Source organism: Mus caroli, unplaced genomic scaffold (assembly GCF_978045245.1).
Source record: "Mus caroli unplaced genomic scaffold, Mus_caroli_1 scaffold_6, whole genome shotgun sequence".
NCBI classification, from domain to species: Eukaryota; Metazoa; Chordata; class Mammalia; order Rodentia; family Muridae; genus Mus; species Mus caroli.
The window spans coordinates 138,548,988-138,567,247 of NW_028227261.1; the positions used below are offsets into that span (position 1 = coordinate 138,548,988).

General features: G+C 40.3%; 1 protein-coding gene and 1 pseudogene across 3 annotated transcripts in view; one reads left to right on the forward strand and one right to left on the reverse strand.

Annotated features, from left to right (window-relative positions):
* Positions 1-17,817, reverse strand: part of Nbn (nibrin) — a 36,754-nt gene extending 18,937 nt beyond the window's left edge. The window contains exons 1-8 of one of the 3 annotated variants that reach the window (XM_021160786.3): positions 17,650-17,817; positions 13,503-13,636; positions 11,995-12,143; positions 11,509-11,668; positions 10,674-10,777; positions 6,515-6,632; positions 5,082-5,275; positions 4,142-4,239 (exon numbers count right to left, since the gene is read on the reverse strand). In XM_021160786.3, coding sequence (XP_021016445.1) covers positions 4,142-4,239; positions 5,082-5,275; positions 6,515-6,632; positions 10,674-10,777; positions 11,509-11,668; positions 11,995-12,143; positions 13,503-13,636; positions 17,650-17,686 — 994 coding nt within the window. In that variant the 5' untranslated portion in view covers positions 17,687-17,817. Of the gene's footprint in view, positions 1-4,141; positions 4,240-5,081; positions 5,276-6,514; positions 6,633-10,673; positions 10,778-11,508; positions 11,669-11,726; positions 11,801-11,994; positions 12,144-13,502; positions 13,637-17,432; positions 17,549-17,649 lie in introns of those variants that run through there. The other 2 variants (XM_021160789.3, XM_021160787.3) reach the window with 2 other exon arrangements.
* Positions 5,487-6,401, forward strand: LOC110293795 (large ribosomal subunit protein eL33 pseudogene; annotated as a pseudogene).
* Positions 17,818-18,260: the final 443 nt, after the last annotated feature.

The following is an 18,260-nucleotide window of genomic DNA, read 5'->3' on the forward strand; positions in this document are numbered from 1 at the left end:
GGCAAAACAGATAAGGCCTAAGAACAGGCACATGCAGTATTTTATTTTACTTCATTTGTTTGGGATTGTTTTAATTTTCAAAATGGGTGTGATTTTGAGTTTTGTGGTTATATTATTTCTCTGGGAGAGAGGTCAAAATAAAGATTTTCTGATTACTGGCTAAAGAATATGCTGATTTGGGAGAAAGGTTTTGTCTTTGCGTTTTTAAAAAAGGTGATTATGTCTATCCACCTTCCAGAGTAAGGTGGATCAGACCTGATAGAGGGAGACCCCCAGAGAACCAGATTCCAGAAAATCAAAAAAAAAAAAAATTATCTTGATGATACTAAAATTTTGTTTTTAGATTTGTATATTACAGAATATATAACCTTGGTGAGTCTCATCGTCAGACATGCTGTCCTGATTGAACTCCTGGTGTCTTGGACTTTCAGCCAGATCCACTCAGGACACAGGCATCAATGACTAAATCAATCATTGGTGTGGCCTTCTTAAGGCCCTCCCAACCCTTCTCCCTACCCCTCCCCCTGACTTCAAAAATATCCCCATATTCAGCTTGAAGAAATTATGAAGAGTCATTGCCCCAGCTCCTGGGCTTTGGTGTTGGAGGTGGTTATTCTAAGGTTGTCTTTCTAGGGGATTTAGAAATGGTCATAATTGGTACAGGGAGGAAATAGCTAGAATTGACTGTATAGCCATAATCTCAATTAGTAGAAATCTTTATAATCATTATTATGTTGAAGTCATAATTTCTTATTCTGGTACTGCATTTATTTTGATGTAAAATCAAGGGTTTTATTGGTATAAATTTCTTCTACTGATACAAGAATTTCAAAAGTACAGGGCTTAGAACCAGTTCTTCTATACCTGTCATTATAAACTGATCTGAGATGACTAAGCCTGCAAGTTAAGGGCCAAATAGCAAATTCATGGCTTTGAGTTTATTGTTAGGGTTTTTTCAGATATTTAATTATAAATAGCTAAGAGTAGTTAGTGGAGAACAGCCCTGATTACTTTACATATATAGTTGGTTTACAAAAACATCAGAAATCCACAGAGCCGGGCAGTGGTGGCGCATGCCTTTAATCCCAGCACTTGGGAGGCAGAGGCAGGCAGATTTCTGAGTTCGAGGCCAGCCTGGTCTACAGAATGAGTTCCAGGACAGCCAGGGCTACACAGAGAAACCCTGTCTCGAAAAACCAAGAAAAAAAAAATATTTCCACAGAATGTGATATTTAATGTTATTTATTCACTTGTTGTTGAGACAAATCTGCTAGTAACAGCTCCTCATTTATGGATCCAAAGATGCAGCTGAGCATCTATCTATACCTCCAGGTAAGGCTATACATTGTGACTAGGTGGCCACTGGGCAGAAATTGCCTATCTCTCCTACAGAGCTGTGTTCTTGAAAGGACACAATTTACAGGTTAGGACAGCTTAGTTCTTATGAGACAGAATAGGATAGTCCTTAATAATTCCTGTTTTTCAAAGGTCTGTCAGATGGTCCTGGGCCAGAATGCTGAAGACTGATGCTCCAACTTCCTGACTTACTGGGGCTGTATACGTAGGCAGCTGAATCTACAATTTGTCTCAGTTCTGGAAACTGCGTTAGGCTTCCTATATTTTCAGATATATTTGTCATTCTCAGATTTCTGACGGGGTTGAAAGACTACTTATAGTCTCATAGCCATTCTAGGCTATTTACATTGAGAGAGCAGATTTGAAAGGATTGTTTTCAGCTGGCAGACAATCTATAAAGCCAGGACATAAGTCAGGTGAAGAATTATAAATCATTTAATTTAGGATAGATGACAGTGTTCTATTTTATTGTCAAAAATGTTGGATGGGGTATTAGGTCTACCTTATACCTTGTAAGTTACAAAATGGTAATAGTTGTGCTCAATCTATATTTGAGAGAAAAGTTTCTTTTTATTTGAACAGAAAAGGTGATGTTTAGCAGGATTTTCCTTGTTGAATTAATTTAAATATTAGTGTAGCAGGAGGCCTGTGATCCAAAGGGAAAAGGAAGGTGGAGCTAAGAATTTCAGAGACAGAGATCGACTTGGAAAGAGGAGAGGAAGCAAGATGGAGGGTGAGGACCTGGATGATGCAGAATGAATGTGATTTTAAACAGCCACAGGTAGATTTAATATCATATAGGGATAGAAAAAATGGGGTAACTTGTCTAATCTAGGTGAGCAGCTTGTACCATTCTCAATTTGCCAGAAATTACTGTGTGGGCATCTTGTGAATTGAGAATTTATTGATATATAAGTCTGACTGATTAATTATAAGCTTCTAGAGTTTTGTTTTACTGGGTTACTGGAATGTAGGACCACTGTCCACAGGGGGTTTATGGCCGAGAAGGAACTAGCAGCTCCATAGACAAGCAAACCATGGCTATCAGTGGCTGCTGGGGCTAGCTAGAGGCAGAGAGACCAGCCGGGCAGAGAGTAAGCAGCTCAAGTGTGGAAATATGCTGTACTCTCTTTAATATTTCCCCTAACACCGGAGTGGTCAGCAGAAAGCCCAGGAGGCCTCAACCCTACATAAACAACTACAGGCAACTGAGGAATGCTCAGAGCTGGACAGATTCTCTTTTCTAGAGAAGAGCACACCAACTGGTTATTCAGTACCAAGTGGTCACTCCTGAAAACATACAAGTAAAACGAGACTGAGCAGGTAATTTAGTAATACACACACACACACACACACACACACACACACCACCACCACCACCACCACCACCACCACCACCACCACCACCACCACCACCAATTAATGACAAAGAAGGCCATGAATTTGAAAGAGTGGAAGGGAGGGCGAGAGAGGGTATAGAGGGAAGACAGGGAAGGGGGAGTGACGTAATTATAGTCTCAAAACAACAGGAAAAACTCTTTCAAAGTAATAATTATAAATAAACCAACTTATTTCCAAAAGAAAAAACATAGAAATATATAGTAAACCTCAGCTGTTCAGTATTTTTGGACACTGTTCCTCACAGCGGGTATTAAAATGCAAGATGCTCAAGTCCCCTGTGTTAAAAAAGGCACAGTGGGCTGGAGAGATGGCTCAGTGGTTAAGAGCACTGACTGCTCTTCCAGAGGTCCTGAGTTCAATTCCCAGCAACCACATGGTGGCTCACAACCATCTGTAATGGGATCTGATGCCCTCTTCTGGTGTGGCTGAAGACAGCTACAGTGTACTCATATACATAAAATAAACAAATAATTCTTTTTAAAAATGGCACAGTATTTGTATAGCAGACCTTGCTTACATTGTAAATGCTAAATCACTTGTTGTTGTCCTATTGCTTGGGGAACAATATCAACTTATTTAGTTGATACAAATCGATGCAAAACTCTTTTCCAAAACTGAACGTTATTTTTATATTTTTAAAATGAAGTCTTGCCGTATAGTCTAGCCTGGTCTGGAATTCATGTACCCCAAAGCTGGCCTTAGATTTATGATTCCCCTGCCTCCATACTAAGCTTCTTTGAGTAATCTTGACTGGATTGGTAACCTGGTAGAAATCACAGACACAGAGACCCAAATGTAGCAAAGAAACCTTAGCCGCCATCTCTAAGCAGCTCCACAGTAGTTTTCTACTTCAGTCTGCACATCCATTCTGGACCCTAAGATCTATTTGCTACACAGGGCCATGTGATCCTTCCGCATGGAGTTCTATGTCAGACCCCACGCAGCTGCCTTGCCTACGCAGTTCAGGCTGCAGGAGACTCAAGTGCCCTGTCTCAGTCCAGTCTGAGCCTGCACACTTCCAGTTAGGGTCACAAGCCTTGTTAGCTTCGTCCTCATACTCAGCTCTCCTGAACTGAGATGTGTGCTCTGCTCGTTGACTCTGCAAACCCTGAACTTCTGAACAGAGTCTTCCTCACTCCACTCACTACTGAACCTTCAGCAACTAGAGCAGCACGCAGTATTATGGCAGAACTATGTACTGAATGAGTAAATGAATGGATGTATACATAGATGGGCTTTAAAAGAAGGTGAATATGGTCACACTCATAAGTACAACAGTAAAGTACATAAATAAGCTTATATATATATATATGTATATATATATACATACATACACACACACATAGAAAAATTTTGTAAAAATTTAATAAAATGTCTTATTTACCTGTACAAGGCTGGCTCTGCGGATTACAGTAATTCTCTGTAGTCATAAAAATAACAGCCAATCCAATCTCCGCTTCAGGAATAGGTCTGAGACCATTCCTATGAAAATAAAATAGCTTAAATATAGTAGTATATTAAAACTAATAACTTTCAGTAATACAATATCAACCTTCATAAATCTATTATTCTTCCCAAAGAGACACCAAAATTTACGGTATAAACAGAAGAACAAGGTCATCCTTGGCTACATAGCAAGTTTGAGACCAGTTCTATCTCAAAAAGTAAAAAAATCCCAAGCCAAAACAGCTGACACTTTCCCTATTTTCCCAAACTAGCACATGCGTGTACGAGCACACACACATATGTATATAAGTATATATGTATGTACATATGTGTAATTATATACAATATTATATACAACATATAATTATATACATTATTATATACATATAAAATAAAAGAGCAAGCAGTCATGAAGGGCAAGCTTTTCAATTCTATGTACTTTTAGGAAATATTTTATATTTTGAGTTTCAATCCCAGCTACAATATATTCTGCACAAAAACTACTAGTCCATTAAGTTTAAGAAACTCCTGGATGTGGTGGCACATGCCTTGAATCCCAGCACTCAGATGAGGCAGAAGCAGGCAGATTTAAACCAGTTTTATCTACACTGTGAATTGCAGGACAACCAAAGCTACACAGTGAGAACCTATCTCAACAAAACAAAACAACACCAGGAGAAGCAAATCCTATAAATTTTTTTAAAGGAGTAAAAGACAGAAAATACTAGATAAAATTATACAGCTATTCCACTGCCTAGCATCCCAAATCACAATTCTCAAGAACATGGCATGACAAGCCCTTGTACACTCTTTGGTATTAACTGAGTTGCATGTAAAAGCTACTTGCATTCTTAATTTATGAAGTAAGAATTATGTACCTTTGAAGTATATCCATTATCAAATGAATCCATTTTTTCTGGGAGTCTGGAATTATGAGCTGTGTATTTGTTATTCCTACATCAACAACACAGGTTCCGGGAGCTGAAAAGAAGCTCTGTTCCTCTTCGTCTTCTTCTGCCATCAGCCTGGCTTCTCCACCTCCGAAAGCAACTGCCGAGCTGAGTTTCTTGTGCTGGAAACGGGCAGAAGCACTTTAAAAAGCGAAGCGCCAGCTGCAGTGAGGGTTCTGAGCACATTCTCATTGTGTACAAATTTAACTTGGCAAAGAAAACAGAAGCATCATCCCCCTTCCTAGTGGGGAACTTAAGCCTCCATTTGAAAGCCCCGAGGTCAGCAGCCCCGTCTGTGGACCACCGACTGTAACGTTTTCTCACCACACTCTGATGCAGTGCTCCTCGAGTGAGTCACCTGCATAGTTTTGCCACTACAACATAAACTTCTGAAGTCCACATTTTGGAACACAAAAGACAAAGGCAAATGTTCTGTTAGCTAAACCGGTTAGGACTTAAATTACTTTCCGTCTTCTCCACAAAGGTGCTCACATAAATGAAATAGGCCAATTAGCCAGTGTTAGGATATACCATAATCAGATCCATAATCCCTAGGCAGGTTCTGGTGCACAGGGAGCTTTTTATCTTCCTTCACACACCTATACAGAACCCCAAGTGAGAAGACTGCCAGCTGTCAATAAGAGTACTAGTGTATCAGGAGGAGACATGCGTCAGGGATTAAGAGCACTGGATGGTCTTCCAGAGAACCTGGATTTCAGTTTCTGATAACCAGGTGGTAGTAACTCACAACAATCCGTAATTCTAGTCCCAGGACATCTGACACCCTCCGCTGACCTCCAAGGGGTACCAGGCATGCATGTGATGCACATGCAGACAACACAGCCATACAGTTCTTTTCACCATCTTGTCACCTGTGCAGGCCTGCTGGGAACAGGACTTCTGAAAAGCAAGTGTGTCTGGAAGGCTGTGGTGCAAGGCCGTTTTTGCTGGCTACAGGCAAGGTTTCCAGAACCAAAGAGAACATAGGGCTCTTCTTAAAACTGAAGATATTTATGCCTGGGATGAAAGTGTGTTCTATTTAGGCAAGAGATGTGCTTATGTGTATAAAGCAAAAAAACAATACAGTGACTCCCGGAGGCAAACCAAACAAACCCAGAGTGATCTGGGGAAAAGTAACTCGGGCCCACGGAAACAGTGGTATGGTTCCTGCCAAATTCCGAAGCAACCTTCCTGAAAAGGCCGCTTGGACACAGAATCAGTGGGATGCTGTACCCATCTCTGATTTAAACTAATAGAAAATAAATAAATAAAAGTGAAAAACAAAACAAAAACTATACCCATACACAGACAGATAGATTAGATAAAAAAGGAATATTAATGTATGCTAGCTTTAGAATTACCTGCTTGGCATTTAAAAATACAAATGTTTTTCCTTTGAAGATCTGTTTTCTTTCATGTCGTCCTGACAGATCAACACTTTTACTTCCAATAGCTGGTTCATCAATGGGTGGGTAAAAACTGTAAAGATAACCAAAATATACTCTAATTATGTACTATTCTCTATGATTACTATTAAATTCTCAAATGAAGCGACTGATACCAAAAAGGCTGAATTTCAGTACTACTTGAGCCAGGCACAATGATCTAATAAGTCTGTACCAGCAGGAGGCAGAAGCAGAGAGTCAGTGCTAATTTGGGGTTATCCTAGCCTACACAATGAAATGAAGTAATTGAGAGAACATGTTATAACATGAGTGACCAGCCAGAGCAACACAGTAACATCCTGTCATAAAAAAAAAACAAAAACAAGGAGAAACAAACAAAAGTCAGTACTTTGAGGGTTTTGTTTTGGGCAAAAGGGTTTTATCTGGAACAAAATAACCAAATTGGCTTTTCCTAAAATATGATACCGGTTCCATATATGATAGTATAATGCCTCTGTATTTTCTTAAAATGAATACACTAAGAAAGACGATTGCAACAAAACACACATTTAAAGAAAAATAAAGGTGAAAGGCTGTTAGTGGCACACATCTCTTCCTAACCAAGTTCCTTGGTGCATGTCTAGAAGGCACAGTGCTTACCCGTGCTATAAGGTTAGCAGCACTGCATTCAAATGCCAACTACCTGTCAGCAAGCATGCTCTATTTCTGAAGAGACACTACTTCATCTCCCAGGGTTTCTCCCTACAAACATTATTCAGAAATGGCCGTGTAAAGGGCTGACAGAATCTGTAGTCTTCACATAGCCAGCAAGCTATATATGAATGCTAGAGATCTATGAAGACTCCCAACAGTGAGCAGCTTATTTGAAATAACCGAGAGAACATGTTACAACATGAGAGTTCTGGACTAACTGAATGGGAACACCATCCTGTCTTCCTTACCATCAGACATACACATGTAAACTCTGCTATTAGAATATACATGATACAATTAAACAATCTTTTACAACGAGCCTTCGAAAGATGACTTCATCTATCCCAGAACTGAACAAGGAGTCACAAATCACATCAGCAACACGCAGTGGTGACTGTGTTATTGGTTTTTCTTGATGATCTGCAGAATGCAGACATAACTGTACTAAACAGGATAGCTCTTGCTGCATAATACTACTACCACATCACGCCCTTGATTTAAATTCAGAACTAGTCACCCTTTTCTCAGAACTAAAAGTATAGTGATATCAAGAGTTACTATAATTTATTTGCTATCCCTTTTATATTTGTTTCTATTAATATTATTTTCAATTTTATGTTTATATTTATGTTTATGCGTGCATACCTGCATGCATGTTGGTGTACCATGTGTAGGCCTCAACTAGAGTAAAAGACAACTGTGAGTTTATCATCTGGGACCTGGGAAAGAAACCTAGGGTCATCTCAAAGAGTAGCCAGCCTATATAATGAGATCCTGGTTTTTTTTAAAAAAAGTACTTGGTCTTAAATATGCAGACAAGATATAAGGACCTACAAAATGACTACATACTTTTTAATTTTGTTTGGTGTTTTTCTGAGACACTGTCTTGCTATAGAGCATAGACTAGTATCATCTTTCTATATTGAGTGCTAGGATTATAGCGTGTACCACCATGCCAGCTTTAACCTGAACTATCAGACTGTCAACTGCCACTAGAAAACACTGACGACTGTAATAGGCAGTGAGTTCGGAGTTATCCCAAGTTCTCCTAGAGTAAAGCTATTTCCCTGCAGTCCTATGTGTGAATTGACTAGAAATCTGAATAAAAGAATGGTTCCATGGCTAATCCTAAAAGCCCCAACAACAGAACATACACCCAGCAGCAAATGTTTACCAGGCTCTCCATCCTAAAGCAGCCTGAAATCAGTAATGCCTTATGACGTATGACTATAAATCCTAAGCCGCTGTTATACACAGGACTTAGTGGACTCGCAGAGACAGAGACAGGCTTCTGAAGGATAGTGTGATTTTGTTTAAAGTTCAGCCAAATTTGAAATCTATAAGAGATGCTTCCTGAAGCCGTTCTCACAAGGCTGTAAGACTCAAGGTAAAGAAGAGCCTACTATTGATCAGAATCCAAACTACTGTGTTACCTGATAACCACATTATAAAATAAACCTCCTAGATTATAATTACGTACATATAAAAATACAAATCAACCAAACACTCAGAAGAATCTAATTTTTGGCTAAGTTAAACAGAGACACCTGTGATCAACAGAGGCATGAATAGTCCCTAAAATAAGTACAGTGGAACCAGGAGTAGATACCTTTAATTTCAACACTGAGGAAGCAAAGGCAGGTGGATCTTTGTGAGTTCAAGGCTAGCCTGGTCTACATACTGAGTTCCAGGCCAGCCAGAGTTATTAAAAAAAAAAAAAAAAAAAAAAAAGATTTGTATTGGATAAATTTACTTGTATTAGGTAGTTTAAAATTGGTTAAAAAACAAACAAAAAAAAGAAATTAACTTGCAAAACATTCTAATTTAAATTTTTCCTTCAAGGCTGATGATGTAGCCCAATTGGTAGACTATTTGCCGGGTATACACGAAGTTCTGGGCTCACTTCCAGCCTCACAGAGACTGAGAACTGTGGAACTCACTTGTAATCCCAGCAGCTCAGGAGGAGGAGGCAAGATGACCACAAGTTCAAAGTCATCTTTTGACCACATGCGTTTCAGGCCAGCCTGGGACATGTGAGACCCTAAATCAAAGGCAACAACAGGGCCGGAGGGATGGTTTTGTGTGGAAAGGCACTGGCCACTAAGCTTGATGCTCTGAGCTCCATCTCCGGAACCCAGCAGTGGTAGGAGAGAGAGAACCTCCCGTTGTCTGCTGTGGCGCATGCACTTACACATCTAGTAGACAGTAACCCATAGAGATGAGCCACCAACCTACGGAAAAGGTCAACATCTTCCTATCTAATCACAGTTTATATCACCTCAAAGTATCACTGCACAATATATACATTTCCTAAGTTGGTTGTTCAATATTTGACAGAATACCAAAAGCAAATATGAGTATGAACCTATTCAGATATTTTTACAGTTAACAGCACAAGCACTTGTATTAGACAACATACTCAGATTTTAAACACTGTATGCTATTACTAAGACCTAAGATAACTCAGCTAGAGAGTATTAGTCACCTCTGACACTCAGGTGTGCCGTCTTTTTGTTGAGAAAGGGTTTCACCATGCAGTCTGTGCTGGCTGTGAATTCGCCGCCTTCCTTCTGGCTTAGGCCCCTGCTGAATTCTGGGGCAGGAGTATGTAGACTAACCCTCTACCTCCAGAGAGCAGAGTCCTGGCCTCTGTGGCCTGAAAAGTCATCAGTTCCCCATAACCACGGCTACAGAGTCTATCAGTGTGAGAGTAATGGGGTAATGGAGGGAGGGAGCTGGAAAGCAGAAACTTAAAAGGGCTGGAGAGAGAAAATGATGCAATAAGTTTCTTAAATTATTTTTAAAAATGAACAAAATTTAAAATTTAAATTAAATAAATTCTAATTTGTAGTTAAAGTTTTAATTCAAACTTAAATTCAAATTCTCAACTATGTAGCTAAATCTAAATCACATATTACTGAGATTATTATAATTTCACCTTCTGTGGTAAAATATTTACATAGTTAAAGTAAGTAGATGACAACAGTCCTACAAAAAGCAAAAATGACAGTAAATGACTTTGGAGTAGACAGAGCTGAGAAACGAGAAACCGGTTTTGTAGAGATTTTTAACTCAGTAATGCATATTGTAATTTCTGACATTATTAATATGTAATTTAAAAATTATAGAAGGAAAAATAGAAAGAAAATAAATCTTATCTGTGATTTAAAAAAAATGTCTTGCTGCAGCACTCTGCTTTGGGGCTTCCTCTCCGATGACACCAGGTACCGCGTCATGCATGCTCTACTGACCACAACTGAGGGTCATTCATTGTCCTTACATTTCGTTATTTAAATATTGACACTTATTTAAGATTTGTTCCATAGTAACAAGAAATATTTGACATGGGATTAATATGCATAAAACCAATACCTTCTCATTTCTATGCTATATTTTAATATATTTAACATAAGTTACATACCTTTCAATTTCTGGAGGCTGTTTCTTAGATTGAACTGCTTTAAGAAATTCAGAAAAGTATTCTGGTTTTATAATTGGACGTCCACAAATGAGTGCACATATAGTCTAAAATGGAAAATCAAATGTAACTATAAATACATACATCCATACAACAGCTTATTTAAAAGAAAGTTGTAAGTTATAAACTAAAAAGAGGCAGTTTTACACTACTTCTCCTTTCAAAGCCCTTAATGCACAAAGGAGACACATTCTAAAATAAAAGTCAGTACTTGGTCACAGCTTAGGTCATAGCTTAGGTTTATATGACCATTATAAAAAGACTCAAATTTAGAAAGCCCTCAATCACTATTGCAAAGGCACACACATATCTACATATCTATGCTGTGAGACTAAGGTAATACTAAACTACAAGGACTCCACAGTCTTTATGAACAGAATCTTCAATACAAAAGAGGAGTGTGGCATCATGAGATGGTATGAGGACAGGAGAGGCAACCTGACATAGGAGAAAGAAGATGCTAACCTTGAAAAGTGGCAAGCCCATTAGCTGTAGTCCCTGTCTTAGACTGAAAAACGAGCTATACGATCAAATACATTTCACATAAAATCTTTTTAAAATGTCAAATCAAAATCTGAAGTGTAATTTGGTGAGCTTCTGCTTCTCTGAGATAATAACCCACGAAAAGCTATTTCAGCCCAAATACAAACATGGATAGTCACTCGTGAATCCACAGCCCTCCTGACAGTTTCAAAGCAAATGACTGTAAGTCTGTGCCTATAAGTAACTGAGGGCAAACTGACGGAACTTGATCTGGACACAGAGACTTCCAACCTACTTTAATGGTGACTTTAACTGCCGACATGACCAGGTGGGTACATGCTTCCGTCCAGTTGTTTGCCATAAGTCCTCCAAGCTGTAAAATAGCTTGATTTAAAACAGTTTTCCCAGAGACATCTAAACAAGAAGAACAAACAACCAAGGGCTCGTATTCTACTCTGCAAGTGAAAATAAGTTACATCACGTTAGACCGTGGAGCTGGTGACAGCAACTTACGAGGCTTTAAAATAGCAGTCATCTGAATTTTAATGTATTTGCCTAAGAAATGATCAGTTCTTCAGTCTTGAGTCCTAATGAAGAAAAAGCAATGACACCAATTAAGGTGACAATGTAACCAGTGAGGACCCAAACAAGCTGAGTTCCCTGTTACAATCGTCAGGGCCCACAAAACCTCATTGAGTTACACCATTACAATTTATTCTCCGAAGTCTCTTAGAATTTCAAACACAGCTGTCGATTTCAGTTCAACTCTGAAACATCTTACCTGAATTTACTTTCAAACACGCCAAAGGTAACTCTATCTCCTGTCCTCAAAGTGCAGGAAAGACCAGGCTGCATTTTTTCTTCATTAACAAAGGTTCCATACTTAGAGTTATCTTTTATTGTTAATGTAGGAATTTCATCTGTTTGACTCTGAAAAAAAAATCAACAAATGATTCAAAGTCGTTCACTACTTGGTAGTTACGGGGTAGATCTCACAACATTACTAACTTTCTGGGGAAGTAGGAACTAAGTAGACAGACAACGATTCCAGTTAGGTGGACTTCAGGGAAGTCACTCAGCTAGCATTCCCCTAAGGTCATTTCTTAAAGCCAAGCCTTACCCAGAGAACAGATCTCACTGCTAAGACTGCATGTCCTGAGGCACTCAAGCCCATTCTTGCTGATGCTTTTCCTTTGGTGTAGACTGCTTTGTGCTTAACATGCCATGTGTATCCTCTTCTACACAATTTTTACACTACCAAAATCATATCATTAAAAAATAACCCAATGAGAATACGAGGTTAAAAGGCTAGAGTTTCTGACTGAATGCAACTGTTTTATTTTTTTCTAGATGAATTTCAATAATAATCATTTTCTCCATCCCTAAAAAAAAAAAACAGATTTAAAGCCTGAATTTTTCTGAGCATATCCAGAATGTATATGTACTCTGTGCACAAAATAATAGCTTTTCTTGCATCACAAATACTAACATAAGCACAGGTAGCTAAAAATACTTCATCACCCTTACCACCTATGGTTGTGATAAAACATACTGAGATCCATTCAGTGGAGCTAAAAGGCACAGGTAAGTCATCTTCCCTTGTAACATATATCAATTCCTACTCTGAAAATGTGCTCCACAGGGAAAGCCAGTGTCCGTACAGCTGCATACAACCTGGAAGAAGTTCTGGGGCCTCCACTCTTTGCACTGTTTCTTAGCTGTAAGGATGGAAGTAATCTCCTATAAGTGTTCCATGGTGTATGGCATGGACCACAGTTCCAAAATGATGAGCAAAAAGACCACAGATTGAAATCTTGAGCCAAAGTCTGTATGCCCCTCTTTATTCTGCTTATCTTAGGTAGTCCATCACTATGATGAAGGACAGGATGTTTTCTAACAAATACTCTCTGAATTTCAAAATCACCAGAAAAAAAAGTAAACTATTCAAATAGATGCATCCTATTTCAAAATAAAGACAAAATAAAGACAACTAGAATCCCTAACTATGTGTGAGGTTTTCTGTTGGGTCTTGTTTTGTTTTGTCTAATCTCTAACAAGTAATAGTAAAATAGGGGCTGGAGAGATGGCTCAGCTGTTAAGAGCACTGGCTGTTCTTCCAGAGATCCTGAGTTCAATTCCCAGCAACCATGTGATGGCTCATAACCATCTATAATGTGACATGATGTTTTCTTCTGGTATGTAAGTGTCCATGCAGATACAACACTCATATGCATAAAATAAATAAATCTTAAAACAAACAAAAACAGTAAAATAAAGTTAGCAGCATACCAAACTGGTTACAGGAAAGTTTACTGTTAAGACAGCATGATTTCGACTGATTGACTGATCATTTTCAATCAGAATGCCACAGTTTTTCCTCCCAACAACGTACTCCACGCCAGCCAAAAGTCGGTATGGTTCTCCTGAGGGAAGACAGAAGTAAATGAATGTAAGGTACACACACACACACACAGGCATTCATGATACAGGACATACTGTATATTTATTGCAAATAACTCAAACTCTTGCTACTTAAATGCTAAGCAACTTGACATTTTGCATGCGATTATTTATATAAATTATATACATCATATGTGAGTTTCTTTTAATACATTTTGCTAGATTTATTTTATGTGTTTTGTCTACATGTACATATGTACATCGTGGGGGGGGGGGGGTCCCTGCCAGTTCTACAACCGGAAGCAGAACAATCCATAAAAAGGCAAAAATGAAGCTCGGTTCAGCTTGACTTAGTTAGCCAGTGCTGGTACAAACCTCTAGAGTCTTGATTTTAGCCATATTTAAGCTCAGCACAACTTTGAATAATAGTTTCCTGATGACAATAAGCCCAGCCCCATGTGTACAACAAAGCTTAAGACCTGTTTACAGTGAAACTCCTTACAAAGTACACATGCCTTCTTCCGCAAAGATGGGTTCTGTTGACTCAGAAAAAATGCTCAAGAAAGATAAGGATCTAGGGAGACCGGCTGAGGTAACATACTATCTATAGGAGTCAGGATTAGCCTGGCCCCAGGCTAACAGACGTCACTGAGGCTGTTGGAAAGTACAAGCTACATTGCGCATATGGATGGCTTTAATGGACTGAGAAGCAATGCTGGAGATTTAGGGAGGGGTTTGGAATAAACAAACATTCTACTCTGGGAGACTGGCCCCACAGATAGCAAAGCCCAGCAGGTTTTGAAGTGAACTACTTTCCCCAGCATTCCAAGTGGAATCTGACAAGTCTCTCCTTCCTTTGAAGAGGTAGGCCTTCATGTCCAACTTTCCCAGTTTGCCTCGTGCTTCTCTGTGTGCACAGGATCCTGTACCATCTCTAATCATGAATGTGTCTGCTGCCCCTGTAAGTCATAAGAGGGCATCGGATTTCCCAGGACGTGGAGTTATAGATGGTTTTGAGTCACCACGTGGATGCTGGGAACTGAACCTGAGTTCTTTACAAGAATAAGAAATGGTCTTAACTGCTGAGCCATCTTTCTAGCTCCATGTGCTTCTTCCTAATAAAGCCTCACTGAAGAACGTGAAAGGTTATCTAAATACCTGGGAGCCTTTTATCATTTTACAAAGGGAAAACAATACTGAACCAGTACTCCCTCCAACATAACATAAATTTAATATATGACAAAACAAAATCACACTATAGATTTTGGAGTTGATTAAATGATTTTAAAATGTAATTGGGAAAATATCTTAAAAATAAAGCAAGTAAGCTGGACCTTAAAAAGCACATGCCTTTAACCCCAGCACTCAGGAGGCATAGCCAGATCAGTGAGTTCAAGGCCAGCCAGGCTGATATGGTTGAGACCCTCTCAAAAAAAAAAAAAAAAGGAAGGCTGGTAAGAAAAAAATATCAAAAACTATTTTATTTACTTTTAGTTTCTATGTATGAGCATTTGCCTGAATGTATGTCTGTAATGTCTGTGCAGCACATGCATGCAGTGCTCAAAATCCAGAGGATTCAGAGTACAGCTGACTTGAACCCAGATCCTCAGGAAGGGTAGCCAGTGCTCTTAGGATGCTGAAATTTATAATCATATAAAGAAATTTGCCTTGTTAGATTGCAAAATTTGCCAAAAAGCTATAGTCATTAAAAGATATTTCAATGGACCAGGAAAAGAAATAAAAAACAACTCTAAATTAATACAATTAAGATCAGATTAGATGCAACTATACCTTAGGAAGACTTTTGTTTTACTATTAACAGTTGCATTTTAAATCAGTGAGAAAATTACTAATTAAAAAAAAAAAAGTTGTTACAAGCCTCCTACCCAGTGCAAAGAGGCACTGGTAGGAAGGAGCACTTCGAAGATAACCTCTCCCAGGCACCATTAAGAAGACACCCCAGAGGCCCAGGTGCAAGTACGATGAACAAGTAAGTGGAGGAGAGATGGAGAGAAAGAGAAGCAGAAGGATGTGGTACAATGAAGAAAGGTGGAACTGGAGACTGGAAAGTAGTGAAGAATGGCCTGATGTGAGTAGCCCACTACACCACCTAAAGCCATGCCTGGGTCCATGGCCCTGCAGCAGTGGGGACCTGTGTTGATGTGCATGGACCATGTTACCACCAAAGGTCATGTGGTCATCCCTGGTCTGGGCTGCCAGCTAGGGCCATGTTGATGCCATGCCAAGGGCTGTGCAGAGCTGGCTCCACCCCTCAGCACCTACCGCACTTTGGAGCTGTCAGGCTGACCAACTCAGCTACAACCCAGGCCCAGATCCAGGGCTTTGAGTTGGTTTACCTCAACATCTACTCCATTGATGAGCTGTTGGAGCTCAGGAATGGGCTGGTCCTCTAGATCCAAAGATGCAGGACCTCCACAGCAAAGGGCAACAACCGGATATCCAAGAAGATCCAGTATTGATAGTATAGCAGGAGACAGAGGACTCAAACCAGACCAACTCATAGCAATGAACATTTGCAAGGAAAGCTGTTTGGCCAAAAGGGTATACTACATGACACAGTGAAGTTTTCAGGGTGAGATTTTGTTTTGTTTTCTTTTGTGAGGGGAAGGTTGCAAGGGCAGAGGGTGGAGGGTGGATATGGAAGGATGAGGAGATGAGCTGTTGAAGTGCATGATATGAAATTTCCAAAGATCAATAAAACGCTAAAATAAGTTGTAAATCAGCAACCGGCAGAGTAATAGCAGACATGTTGGTGACCTGTGGAATTTGGAGGCATGGGCTTCTATTACACTTGGAAGAGTAATTATCACAATTAGACAAACAGGAAGAGTCCAGCAGATCCCTGGCATCCTTCTGAACCGTTTGAGTTAAGTACTGTCAATGAGAATTCTGTTTGCTTTATTTCATTTTTGAGAGGAAGTCTCACTAACTAAGCTGTCCTCAAACTCAACATCCACCAGCCTCGGCTTCTCAGGAGCTGGGATTACAGGCAGGAACTATCACCCTCAGTTTAGCAGAGAGGAACTTGGACGGTTTCAAGGAAGATAAATAAATATTCTGTGAGTTTCTACTGTAACCACCTTACTTAAAAACTAATCCCTTAGCGTCTGATTCCGAAATGCATCTGTGATATTGGTTCTAGAAGCATATTTATTCTGCTAGCATGTTAATAAAGTGCTACCCAGGTGAGTACTGAACTACAGCCTAAAAGCACATGAGAGACAGGCTCTCATGTAGCTCGCAGGCTTCAAACGTAGGTAGTTGATAACTTTTAACCCTCCTTCCTCCACCTCCCAAGTGCTGGGATTATATGCCTGCGCCACCACCTCTAGAAATTTTCTATTTTACAGAAACTCATAGAGTTAGCTAGGCTCAAGGCTAATTATTCAGAGTCCTCCACACTCCTTAACACAAAGTCGCGTTCTACCCTTGCAGTACCCCAACCCACATAGATAATCTTTCAGACTTTATCCTTCCCCTTATACTGTTAGTAAACTGCATCTTCTTTAAGTTCCCCGCAAACAAGATAGAGTCGCAGGCAAGTACATAATCTCCCATCACCAGTGACTTAAGGGGACAACCACTTAACACGTGATAACTTTTTAACTGCGTAAAAATGTGTGGGCGGAGGACTTTTCCCTGAGGGGAAATTCTGAAAACTTAAAGCGATCCCCTGGTGTCACGTGGTTTCTCCTAACTACGCTCTGGTCTGCGTGTGTCCCCAGCCTTGGCTGGGCGCCTGGGTAACTCCGCGTGGTTCTTCCCCTCGGTTCGCAGCCTAGCTGGAGCCGGTCTAACCTGGGCGCGCACACCCCACCGTCCGAAGTACGGTGGGCTGCCATCCCGGTTCCCACCACCCAGCTTCCGTGTCCAGTCAGCTCCGGCCGCCTAGGCGTCCGCCGGAAGGCGAGAAGGACGGACCGGAAGCGCAGGCGCGCTCTACTGCTTCCCTGCCCCCACCGCCCCGCGGCCGCTCCCGCGAAAGAATTCCCCGCCGCCTCCTTAACGCGCCTACCTGGAGCCGCACCGGCGGCCGGGAGCAGCTTCCACATGGGGCCGGCGTCTCAGAACCCCGCGACATGCGACGCCAACCGCAGCTGCCCAGCCTGCGCGGTCACCCGGCTGCACCGGCGCGGGCTCCCGGACGTGCGCGTTCCCAGGACTCTGACAAGTTCTTCGGAAAGGCGGGAACCGGCCAGAGCGCGCCGCCGATGGGGGCGCCACCTAGTGCTGAAGATGCAGCAGTGCAGCGCGGAAAGCGTCCTGGTAGGAATGTGATGGACTGAACTCGGACGCTTTAATCAACGAACTGTGATGTTTAAAAATCTCGGAAGTAATGTGGATTTTAAATTAAATGTATCAAAGTGCTGTTGAGTGTATTATTTTCTGTATTTTCAAAAGTTACATCATTTGTAGTATCAGTCAAGATGAAGATTTCATGTCAAAATATGTTTAATCTTCTCCACTGTGTCCTGAGTGTATTATACCAGAACCATGTTTACATCTTTATACAATGTCAGAATTTACTGAATAACAATAAATCCACAAGCTTTTTGCCAAGTAGTCCCAATTTCCCTTAATAGTTGATCACTGGCAAACAGTTTTTTTTTTTAAGATTTATTTTTT